At 30.9% G+C, this 13556-nt stretch overlaps 1 protein-coding gene across 4 annotated transcripts in view; it reads left to right on the top strand.

Annotated features, from left to right (window-relative positions):
* The window catches only part of norpA (no receptor potential A), an 82490-nt gene extending 71881 nt beyond the window's left edge, over nt 1-10609 (top strand). For all 4 annotated transcript variants that reach the window (XM_089697634.1, XM_089697632.1, XM_089697633.1 and 1 more), the window contains 5 exons: nt 5803-5980; nt 6534-6737; nt 8332-8488; nt 8822-8911; nt 9474-10609. In XM_089697634.1, the coding sequence (XP_089553760.1) occupies nt 5803-5980; nt 6534-6737; nt 8332-8488; nt 8822-8911; nt 9474-9542 (698 nt within the window). In that variant the 3' untranslated portion in view covers nt 9543-10609. The remainder of the gene's footprint in view (nt 1-5802; nt 5981-6533; nt 6738-8331; nt 8489-8821; nt 8912-9473) is intronic.
* The last annotated feature ends 2947 nt before the right edge of the window (nt 10610-13556 follow it).

The following is a 13556-nucleotide window of genomic DNA, read 5'->3' as shown; positions in this document are numbered from 1 at the left end:
GTTCGCTCCAGTAAATAATAATATCAATAATATGTAAACCGGTTGTGAATAGTACATATGTATTATATTTACAATCTGTATTAGATAATCATACATAACATCTATACATAGGTATAACAAATTCGTACGAAAGTCAAAACTGTACTTACATTGAATAGGTATTTTTTTATAATATACATAATATGTATATGTATATATATAATATATTCATAATCTGTATTACATAGTAATATGTAGTACATATCTATACATAAATATAGTTTTTAGAATTTTTGTACGTCTGTCTGTATGTATGTCTGGGCTCTAATTTTGGTGCAGATATAGCTTGAGACCTGAGAAAGGTCATAGGATGAGTTTTATCCCGTAAATAAAAAAAACTGTCTGTGTTTGTCTGTTTGTTTGTACACGCTAATCTCCGGAACTACTGGACGGATTTGAATGAAAGTTATTTTGTTGTGTAGGTACTATTATATTATCCGGGAAATATAAAATAATAATTTATTTTGAAAACTGAAACACCTGATGCAGAACCGCAACAGACCACCTAAACTATAGATTCATTTGAGAAAGTTTATCCAGGCGAGTTTGGATATTATTATTTGTGTAAATTCTGTAAATTCGTTTCGGGAAAATCGGGAATGTTTTATAATATTATATATATATATATATATATATATATATTATAGTATTACTATAGGTAGATTCCTATGTTTGCTCCAGTAAATAACCAATACAAGTTGTGAATAGTAACTACACATTATATATATTTACAATCTGTATTAGATAATAATATTACAATCACATAGGTATAAAAAAAATTGTACGAAAGTAAAAACTGTACATTGAATATTTTTACGAATACCTACTTGGGGCGTGATTTTCAATCGATATAGGAGCCAAAAATATAGGTACATAGTTTATAGAATTTTTGTCTGTTTGTCTGTATGTATGTCTGGCTCTCTAAGCTCTAACTTTGATACAGAGATAGCTTGAGACCTGAGAAAGGACATTGGATAGGTTTGTTCCCGTAAATCCTAAAAAAACTCTATGTGTCTGTTTGTTTGTACACGCCAATCTCCGGAACTATTGGACGGCTTTGAATGAAAGTTATTTTGTTGTGTAGGTATTATCTGGGCAATATAAATATACAAATTCGAAGATCTAGAATGTATGATAAGGGACCCTGAGATCACACTCTAACATTTATAGGAGTGACGTCAACAAAAATTGTTGCGTCTGATGGAAATTTTCTGTTGATTAAAAAAAATCAAAGATCTGGAACATCTGATATAGACCCATAAGAGCCCAGCTACACATTTATAAGAATGATTTTATTTTTAGAATAATTGCTGAGTCGAAAAATGTCGTACAATCTAATAGTCCATTGAATAAAAAGTTCTAGAGTGCGTGAGTTAGTAACGTAAGATGTTTCTTCGGAAACATGTCAAGAGTCCCTAGGTAATAAACATACTAAAACCCCGGGCCACTAGGAGGAGCCCCGGAGTGGGGGGAGGGGGAAAATGGGTCCATTTTTTCATTTTTCGCTTAAATCTCAAAAACGGTACATGTTAGAGAAAAACTTTCAAGGAAAAGTTGAAAGGCCATAAAATTATCTACAAGTTGTACCTGAATCATTTTTTCCTATATCCTACCGTTTCTTAGTTATACGCAGTAAAACATGATTTTGGCTCAAACAATTTCCACATCAATCGATCAAAAAATATTTCTTTCTTCCAAAAAACTCAAAAGTGCAACTTGTGACCGGTACTGATAGATTGCTCTTAATTAGGTCTATAATTGGTAAAATAAACACATTCCTCCATGGAAGCCTTTAGGAGGAATCGATTGTCAAAATATTATATTATGGTAGTTTGAGTTACTGAACTTGATCTTTTTATTTTTTTCTTCCAAAAAACTCAAAAGTGCAACTTGTGACCGGTACAGATAGATTGCTCATAATTAGGTCTATCATTGATAAAAATACTAGATTCCACCATGGAGGCGTTTACGGGGAATTGAATTTTATTAGGGTAGATACGATACTTGAACTTTTTATTTTTTTTCTTCCAAAAAAACTCAAAAGTGCAACTTGTGACCGGTACCGATAGATTGCTCATAATTAGGTCTATCATTGATAAAAAAACCAGATTCCACCATGGAGGCCTTTAGGAGGTATTGAATTTTATTAGGGTAGTTACGATACATGAACTTTTTAACTAACTACCCTAATAAAATTCAATTCCCCGTAAACGCCTCCATGGTGGAATCTGGTATTTTTTATCAATGATAGACCTAATCATGAGCAATCTATCTGTACCGGTCACAAGTTGCACTTTTGAGCTTTTTGGAAGAAAAAAAATAAAAAGTTCATGTATCGTAACTACCCTGATAAAATTCAATTCCCCGTAAACGCCTCCGTGGTGGAATCTGGTATTTTTAGCAATGATAGACCTAATTATGAGCAATCTATCTGTACCGGTCACAAGTTGCACTTTTGAGTTTTTTGGAAGAAAAAAATAAAAAGATCAAGTTCAGTAACTCAAACTGCCCTAATATAATATTTTGACAATCGATTCCTCCTAAAGGCTTCCATGGAGGAATGTGTTTATTTTACCAATTATAGACCTAATTAAGAGCAATCTATCAGTACTGGTCACAAGTTGCACATTTGAGTTTTTTGGAAGAAAGAAATATTTTTTGATCGATTGATGTTGAAATTGTTTGAGCCAAAATCATGTTTTACTGCATATAACTCAGAAACGGTAGGATATAGGAAAAAATGATTCAGGTACAACTTGTAGATAATTTTATGGCCTTTCAATTTTTCCTTGAAAGTTTTTCTCTAACATGTACCGTTTTTGAGATTTAAGCGAAAAATGAAAAAATGGACCCATTTCCCCCCTCCCCCCACTCCGGGGCTCCTCCTAGTGGCCCGGGGTTTTAGTATGTTTATTACCTAGGGACTCTTGACATGTTTCCGAAGAAACATCTTACGTTACTAACTCATGCACTCTAGACCCCCCTTGGAGGGACTCATTCAATGGACTATAACCAAATTAATCAAAATAAAGTTCTGGAGGAATGTGTGTCGTCGACTGCGTATGTTTATTTAAAAATAGTATCAGCTATACTCGCTATTTCGACAGACTTTTTTTACGGATTCGTGCTCTATACTGTTTCCCTAATATTGTTTTTTTTTTATATATTTCATACAGACAGTTTTTTTACTGTTTTATAATATGTATCGATTATCATTAATAATAATTATAAACAAATAATAATAAAAAGACATATTACATAATTTGTGAGGATTTCAACTTCACTGTTTTATAGAATTATTTTAGACAACATACCTACTAACTACCGAAAATACGCGTTGAACGAGCGAAGAATATTGTGTATAATTTAGCGTGCGATGAACTTTACGTACGTTGGATGAGCCGGGTGTATGAGGGTATTGTGAGGGCGCGCGGCATGGCGCGTAATGTGCGGGGCTTAATCGTAGAATTATCTGGCTTTATACGCCCTCTTAAGTGAATATTTTCGAAGATATTACAGATTTAAAAATTGCGGGACGTAGCGTTTGCGGCGGTACCGGCCGGCCGCCTCGCTATCTATTTTATACCCGTGCGAAGCCGGAGCGGGCCGCTATGTTTTTATATACAACGTTCACAGTTTTTCTGTAGTGTATTTAGTATCAGCATTGCACCCGTGCGAAGCCGGGGCGGGTCGCTAGTAAATATATGAAGCATAATCTCAAAACCTCGGTTTCGCGTCATCTCGCAACTAAAAATAATTTAGAACGTTCCTGCGATACGCGGCTTCATAGCTCTGAACTCTAGAGCTGAAAGCGGTGTTTTATTCAGTTTTTTGTGTAAAATGTGTTTTGTGAAATGAATTGGATTAGTAGGAATTATAAAGGTTTGGTTTTTTTTATGTGTCTATGGATTTTTTACTTTAAAAAAATGTAATATTTTTAGTGGTGTTTAGCTTGGTAATGTTGTTTAATCATCAATTAAAAGATTAAATAGGTAATTATAGAATTTGAGAGATTTATTTTTATTGATTTGTTTTGGTACTTAATATGTACTATAAGATATTTTTTGGAAAAAATACTAGCTAATTAAAGGTGGATTTGTTAATACCTATAGCTAGTTATTGTTTTGAAGTTATTTTTTTAATTCGACAAAAAATTATGAAAATATAAATTATAGCAATAATATTTTACATTCTTTACATTATCATCTAAACTGGTTTTATCCAGTCTAGTCTGGTTTACATTATACAGAGAAAAGATTTGGCTTATTGTTTCTTTGTTCATTAATTAACTACCTAATAAACTACTCGACCAATTTTAAAAACTTTTACCGACCGCGTCGGCATGTTTATTGGATAAAATAAATGTAAATACACAACGAAAAAAAAGGTCTGTTCTTGTTATAATTATGACATCAAAATTCCAACTTACCTGATATTTCAAATTACTATAATAATAATATTCAACTCTGTCATTGAACTAAATTAGAAAGTTATTTTTGTTCGCCATATGCATCTGCAGATTTTATATCCTTTCTAGATAAACATGGGTAATATTAAGGTAATAGATTTTCCAAATATTCTCCTTTACTAGACCAACAGAGTATTTTTATGAAATTAAACCCAGTGTACCATCACACGCTTTAAAATTAGGCTTATGAAAATACTATCGATCAATAAGTAGGATAAAAAACAGTTCAAACTTGTCGTAAAAAATGGTAAAATTCCAAGTAAATATCCAGGGCAAATAGCTTCAGGGGATTTTGATAACAAACACTGGCACAAAAATTTCAAATCCATAGATAGACACGCCGTAAATCAGGCTCAACTCTTCAATTCGTAATTTACATAATTTGCATATTTACATTGTAAACATAATAGGTATCAAACTCTTATATTCTAGAAGACTATTAATATTTTAAAATAGCGGGTATTGAGGTTTTTAAGACTTTTGCCTATTCTTTGTGCCATATGAGTTCAAAATATGTTCTAAAAATGTACACAAAAACGAATATCTTAAGTTGGCCCTCAGGCCGTTGTATGCTGCGTGTCATCAACCAAAGTTCATAATATTTAAAGGAAACATATGACAGACAACATAAACAGACGTGGAAATGTTTCTAAATATTATAGCGTTTATTATTTTGGCTCTGCACGAAGGCCAAGAAGACAATAAATTACATATAATTGCACCTCATTGATGAAGGTTCAAGTATTTCCATGAACAAACATATAAACGCAAGATATTATACCAAGAATAATATTTTATTGAGTTGATTTATGGTCATATGCAGAAATGGCCAATATAAGAGATGCGTTCTGGACATTGGCCTTTGATTCTACTGCTGCAAAAAATTTACTGGAAGTTCCTTTAAATTGAGCTTTTGATCAATGATAAAAAAAATGTTGTTGAAAACATTTTTGTCTAGGAAGACAAATTTCTTATGCACAATACATACTTTCAAAAAACACTACCTTCTTGGCGCAGTCGGGAAAAAACAAGCAAGATTTTCGTTACTATGGCAATACTTAGCATATATTTAGCACGCTTTATATTAGCTTCACCTGTATGTTTGTTTGTAACCGACTTCTTTGGGCGCGATTTTGACCCACTATAAACGGCCAGATTTCGTTCAAACTTTGTAGATTTATTGAGGACCGATGACAATACACTAATTTGATAAAATTTTATATTTTTTAGTTCGGTTTTCTATAAAAAGCGTGTTTTTTAGTTTTTTTTTAACTATTATTATTGTACAATTGCAGAGCCCCTAGTCTTCGAGCCCATAACGGTGGAGTCCCTCCGTCAGGACAAGGGCTTCCTGAAGACCGGGAAGAAACAGCAGAAGGATCTAGAAGCGATGCGCAAACGTCACGCCAAAGAGAAAATGCTGTTGCAGAAGCAGCAGTGCTCTGCGTTGGAGAAAATGATTAAGGGGAAAAAGTGAGTTTGATGTTTTATTTTATGTTTATGGGTAAAATTGTTTGTTGGATTTTATTTGGTGTGGATCTCGGCTGAAAATGTTATATTTAAAAGTAGTTTTGGCAGAATTTATAGGAAACTAAATGTTATTTGGTGATTCGCTTGTTTTAAGTAGTGTAAAATTAGTTCCTACATAATTAATGTAAATATGCAATAGATTCAACAAAATTATTGCCTGAGCGCACTACGCATTGTTTTCTCTTTACTTTTCCCATACCATATGAATCAAAACTTTACTCAAACAGAAACTTAAAGCCAAAAGAAAATGACATGTCTCGTGCGATAAGTTTTAGAGCGCCATTTCGATACACTACCCAAACAGCACTACCTTCCAGCAAGAAACAATTAAGTAAATTAAATCAGCGCTGCTTTTGTGCAGCATTTTGCTGAGGCTTTATCCGTTTGCCTTATTTTAAGATAAATTTTATAATGTTGTTTTTTTTTGGCAATAAATTTCTTTTCTTTCTTTCTTTCAAGTAACGTTTTCTCCAATGCTAACAAAAATCCATTCCAGCAAGGAGCAACTAAGCAACGACGCCACATTCCGCACTCTAGTAACGGAACAATCCTCCGCCTGGGCAGAACTGGCAGCTCGGCACAGACGTGAGGAATGTGCTGCTGCTCGGACACGGCTCAATGACCAGAGGGAACTGCTCAAGAAGATGATGGAGCAGACCCAGCTGGCGCAGATGAAGCAGTTGGAGGCCAAGCATGAGAGGTGAGGTATATAGGCAGAACAAGCAAAATAAATAAATATTTCAGGACAATTTTCACACACGGCACGATCTGATCCCATACTAAGCTTTCGCTTGTGTTATGGAAACCAGATGGCTGATAAACATACATATGTATATAATTTTAAATAAATACTTATATAGATAATTAACACCCAGACAAAGAGCAAACATCTATGTTCGTCACACAAATATTTGCCCCGGGTGGGAATCGAACCCACGATCTCTGGCTTTGAAGGCAGGTTCACTACCAACTAAGCCAACCGGTCAGTCAAAATGTTGCGGCAATAAGGCTCAATTTTGCTTAAACTGTGTTTTCGTGTTGAAAACGTCTTTCCTCTATAGAATCTGTTTTATTACTGATTGATGCACACAAATTAATTAGTCACTTAGTCGTAGACGTAATTAATTAAAAACCGAACACAAAAGTAGATGGAATAACTGTTGATCATCACTTAAAGTAAGCTTTATCATCAGGGCAAAATAAGAAAAGAAACAGGTGAGCTAACTGGTGATCACTACATAAAGACTTGCAAGACAGGTCAGATCTATAGGGTGCCAATATTTTTTATAACATGAACTACAGCCTTACTACCGGCGCGATGTGCTATAGATAAACGATGATTATAAGTATAAAATTATTAGGCAGTTATCTGCAAAAACGAGGCTGTTAAAAAAATTTAAGGTATAACAAACAGTGTTAATCAAGTTTACTAAATTTACCAAAAAAAAACCTAAGGCATGACGAAAGATTTTCAAAACCTCTTCCATAATGTGTGTATACGTTTATTAAACAAGAAAAACCCTATATTTCGCTAATATACTTAAATTTAACGAAGATAAAAGCTATTTTTCAAAAAATATTTATTAACTGTGCCAAAACAACTCACAGGTGTCATGGCGTAGGCGTGACGTCACTATTACGTAAATACATAATTATCTGTATGCATAGCGAAGCAAAATTAAACAAATATTTAATTATTAAGTATTATAGAATCTAATTTCAAAGTTTATAAGTGGTGTGCAGTATTGCAATATGAATCTACATAAAAATAATACCCAAAAAAAGTATTAAAGAGAAAATAATATGAAATGATTGTATAAATTGGACGGAGAGGAACCCGAACCACATATTCGTAAATTCGCAATTATATTTCTGTTCTGAGTCGATAAAGCATACGTTAAAAAATAGAAAATAAATAAAAATGCGTATTCTCAACATATTCATAACAACAAAATATACCTGACGCGAAGCTGTTTACATAGACGTGACGTCACGCGTGTTTCAGTCAAGATGGCCGACTGCAGAATTTCAATGTTTTATTTTATTGATAATCTCATTAATCTTAATGTTTTTACTATTTCTAAGTACCTATTTTTAATTTATTTATTATAAATTTTCCCTTAAAAACACTAATTCGATCGTTTATGGATACTGTCGTCATGCCTATTAAATGAATTATGTTTTTGGCTATAAATAAAAGACAAAATTATTGAATAACTGATAATAGTATATCCAGATTTCAGATAAGATAAACTCCAAATCTAGTTATTTATATCAGACCATTTTTCCACCAGGGAACTAAAAGAAATGAACACCCGTCAAGCGAAAATCAGCGTAGAGACAAGCAAGGAAGTGGCTAATGACAAAACATTGAAGACCAAACAGGAAAAAGATCGCCGCTTGCGAGAGAAGAAACAGAACAATACTAAGAAGTTCATGGACGAGAGAAAGGTATATTTATTTAGTAGGAACTCTATAAAGCAGCTTAGGTGCTAATTTAGACCAAAGATAAAAACCCGATAAGATGTAAATTTTTAAAATTTTCGGGTTTATAATATTTGTAACATTTATTGATTAATTTTGGTTTGTCTTCTATGAATGTAAGTGTTTGTAGTTTGGAAGAATATTTTTTGTAATAATATAAGGAGCTATTCGTAGATCATCACAGTTTATATTGTGATATAATGTTGAGTAGTTTTGAACAAGTGCAGAGTAGAAATGAAAAAAAAAATAGAATTAGATGTCATTATTTCATAAATAAAAATAGTGATGAATAACTTCCAGACCCAAACAATCAAACAAAACCGCGAAAAAGAGAAGCTGAAAGCGACACATGACAAGCAAGTGGAAGAACTCTCTAAGGACATTGATAACGTAAGTTCATCTTAAAAGTGTTTGTAGTTTGTGAGAATATTTTTTTGTAATAATATAAGGAGCTATTCGTAGATCATCACAGTTTATATTGTGATATAATGTTGAGTAGTTTTGAACAAGTCTATATTTAACAGATAAAATTCAAAATTAAATTACCAACGATGAAATAGATGATTTTGATGAAATTAAGTAGGTAGATTATATAGAAATGGATTTAATTATGTAAATACTTTCAGTTTCATTAAAATTTTGGGAACTAAGTTAAGAACGACCAATACCTTTTGAATTTTATCAATTGAAGAAGGTAAATGTAATAAAGAGCGTGTGTGCCGAGCACACGTGTCAGAAGTGAAACTTCTTTCGCAAGATTCAAAGATACCAAAATCGTCGCCTTACTCGATGACGTGACGGTATTGCCATGAAGCGACCTTGAAATTTTACTTTCAACGCGCTTAAACAGAACTTAAAAAGAACATTATTCTTTTTGTTTGCTATAAATATTTAATAATTTTTAATTTATTGACTTAACTAAGATGCATTTAATTTATGAAATATTTTCCAGCTGATCGAGATGTACAAGATGGAGGAATCCGAGTTCGACATGGCGAGCAAAGCGGAGTTCTTCGCATGAAAGTATCCCGACATTGCTCCGCTGATCGAGCAAATGACTTGACAAGTGACTAGTGCGTGAATCTGTGTTATCTGTGACAATGACAGTTTGAATTTGGAATTCGAGAACCGCTAGTCGAGTATTTTTTAAATATGGAATTCTAAAATGTCGAATTCCGAATGTCGTCTCTAATGTTATTCTGCTAGGCGTTTGAATTTGGAATTCGAAATGTTGTAAACTGCTCTAATGTATTTTTGAATTTGGAAGTCAAAAATCTTTTAAACCGCTCTAATGTTAGTCTGCAATGCGTTCGAATGAAAGATCAAATTCGGTTGTCTTAGACCGCGACGAAAAAATATATGATACATATTTTGCTAAACTGTAAACCACTCTAAACTCATTCAAATAAGGTTGATATTTGAACTCATTTCTTCGTTATACATTTCATACTATAAAATGCTCGAATTTTAAATGTAGTTATGCCATTATCCATTTTAAGCTGTTTGTAATAGGGTCTCATTTCAATATTTACTTCGTTATTTCATGTCATATAGACTATAAAAATCTTTATTATTGTGGTGAATTGTTCATTTACAAACAAAATCACCTTTAAAATGAATGCAGATTTAATTTATTGACAGGAATATTTATTATTCCTCCAAAGAAGTATTTTACCTTGTGTATAATACTTTATTTCTAAATATTTCTCTATCATTTAAAAAATGGTATTAAAACCTGTTTGAATAAAATAAAACTTATGTAAGTATATTATGTAACTTAATTTAAGGATAATGTTGTCTCTCAAATTCTATATATTTATATGTGTCAATATCTTTATAAAAATGTCTTGTTTTGATGCGATTTCTGGAATTTTCTGTCCCAAAAAGTGTGTGTTTAGTAGGCGCTAGTAATTTTTATCTTTAGTAGCTTAGAACTTGTAAGTTATTCCAACTTACACGCTAAGTTAATGTTTTGGAATATGTTTCATAATTTTTTATTTATGCAATCTTCATTTATATGTAAAATAAACAAATTATAAAAATGTTCCTTATCTCAACTGTCAATAGTTTTAAGAATTTTTTAATCGAAGGTAGCTTAAGAGAACATTATGAGTACAGTAGATAAAAAATTTGCAAAAAAATTAATAAAAAAAGAAATATCCTTGTCTTCATACTATATGTATTTATGTTTAAATATGTTTATAGATAAAAAAATGGAGAATAATTTAATTTACAAATTTAAATTATTTATCATTTTCATTTGGGACTTTCAAATACTTTAAGTCAATTATATGTTTTAAATACATGAATCTCTGCGTTATATTCTAAATAAATTTTAATTTGTAAATATTTTTAACTATATCTTAGAATAAGATTTCACATAAACTATGACTTGAATTATTAAGATGTAAGATTATATTTTATTAAGTAATGGAATTTGAAATTTTATTAGTACAGATAATATTATATTCTTGTCTTATTTTATAAAATTATATTAAAATTTGATTAAAATAATTTATCATTGATATGGATTTGAGCTAGTAGTGTGTAACTTAATTAAAAATGTTAAAATTAGAGAATCATATTTGACAACCCTATTCTTATCTAATATTAGGAAATTTAGAATTTTTCCTAGGAAATAAAGAGGGGTGGGGGAAAAAGATAATTTTCCCTCAAAATTGTGCCTCGAATCTTATCCTTGGTGTTTTTATATCACATAATTCATAATATTATAGCTAGGATTTTTAATAACGTAGAATAAACGAAAATATAGGACACAATACCACTAATAAATTAGGAACTTATTTCTTGTTGCTAGTTAAAAAATTATATTTATTTAGTAAATATTTTCTAAAGCAAGATAAAGGTACTTACGGGTAACGCACTTTTAAATATATTTTAATTATTTTCAATAACAAAAAATATTGTCTCACGTCCCTACTAATAAAAAGTTAAACAATGGACAAATTTCTACCATTTTCTACCATAGCTGTGTCCTGCTCTTGCTCACATGAAACGTCAATCATAAAAGCAAGACAGGTTATTGCAATAACTAATCCATTGCATAGCGAATGGGTAACATTTTATTAGTAAGACCGTTACTTAGTTCATATTTCATGTTTTATAACTACAAGCATGGACGTATAAAAAAAGACGGACGGTATATCGCCTAAACATTGAGTGAAGCCTAGTAATGGCGGCGAAACATCCATGTGTGTGTGCCATGTTGCCATGGCAACAGCTGTCCTGTTGACAATGGCGGCTGTATTTTTTTCTATAAATTTTGCCGTAATAATTTTGTCATTAAAACATAAAAGAAATAACTTGCTTCCCTGTGGAATGTAATCCCTTGTGTTTTGTTATTTAAAATTGTACTGTTGCGACACCATTTAACCACGCAAGACGGCATTTTAAATATTTTTTGTGAAACAGTGACGCAGTTAATCAGTCGGTAGTTCACGACGTAATGGCGGCCGACTAGCTTACTATGGTGAGAGGGTGTGCGTGTTTATTGTCTTTACACGATCGCTAGCTTACTATGGTGGCTTCACGTTGTTTGTTCGTAATATGGCGTCCGTCTTTTTTTATACGTCCATGACTACAAGTAGATATTTTTCATTCCACTCTTTTCTATGAATACTACTTATATTTTCGTCATTAGAGGACCAACTATGAAACTATGACATTTGCTTATTCAGTTCTTTAGAATAATTATAAAAATAATATAAAATAATTAATTTTTAAGAATATTGGACTTACATATTGATACGTGACTATAATAATATATTAATTAAAATAAAAACAACTCATGTTGTCTTGTATATTAAGTACAATTATTATAGAAAAAAAGTTAAGGAAATATCTAAAAAATAACAAATCACAATGATTGTGAGTGTAAAATATTCATAATTATTCTTATAGCGGGCAGATTTTATAATATTCTTCCTACTAATTTCTATACCATGAATGTTTAAGAAATTGTGACAGCCCTAACTTTCATATGTAAGAGAGTAAAATAATTAATTTTGTAAGGATTCTGAAATCTAATTTTATTTACAGTACATAATGGAAGCTTGCAGTTTACATTTTAATTGTCTTATTACTTTCTGGATGTTATTGTACTTAACGGTTTTAACAATATTTTGTAAAAGTACATAAATATGTCATAACTATGTATTTTGCATATTCTAGTCAATTTAATTCTGAGCCAGTATGACCACATCTTAACTTAAAGTTATTTAAAATCGGTAACTTGTTATTGTAATTGTAAAGTTTTATCAAATAGGAAATAGTGAGAATAGTTTTAAGTGTTCCTTTATTCATATTTTATTCATTGATATTTAAAATTATTACTGTTTTCAAATATGTAAAATTAATTTAATATTTTTGGCCTATAATTAATATTTGGATGTAATATAAATTATAAATGTTTTATTAGCGTAGCATTCATTGCCAGTATTAAAAAATATATAAAAAATGAAATACGAAATTGCACTTAATTTCAACACTGCACTTTGTTTTAATTTTAATAAATAAATATTGTATTTAAGAATAGAGAATTTACTATGTAGACATGTTCTAAATTAAACATAAAGTATATTATAATTCATTCACATTATTTATAATCACAATTTTAATTATTACCATAATTATTATTATATTGTAATTGGATTATTCTATAATGTTTTAAACATTGTTAGGATTTCCATTTTAAATCCTAAGTATTGTAGCAATGTTAATATTATTTCTTTCTCATGACATCTATGAAATAAATAAGGTATTCATACTAAAATAAACACATTTGTTTTTATCAAGTGAATAGTGTTGCCAACATCATTGATATCTATCAATCAAGAATAACGAAAATAGAAAAAAAACAACATAAAGATATTTAATTGAGTAAATTTCAGTACAGTTTCTTAAAAATATGTTTATTATAAGATCAAAAAATTCCTACTAAAATATGTACTATGAAAGTTTAAATAGTTGGCAACCCTATATACGACATGCGATAGAATTTATAGAAATAAAACAA

Source organism: Colias philodice, chromosome 7 (genome assembly GCF_061535455.1).
Source record: "Colias philodice isolate Cphi_HAF_F1 chromosome 7, ilColPhil1 Martin Lab GWU primary, whole genome shotgun sequence".
In the NCBI taxonomy this organism is placed as follows: domain Eukaryota; kingdom Metazoa; phylum Arthropoda; class Insecta; order Lepidoptera; family Pieridae; genus Colias; species Colias philodice.
The sequence above is the reverse complement of the archived record's forward strand: the minus strand, read 5'-3'. Positions and strand labels throughout refer to the sequence as shown.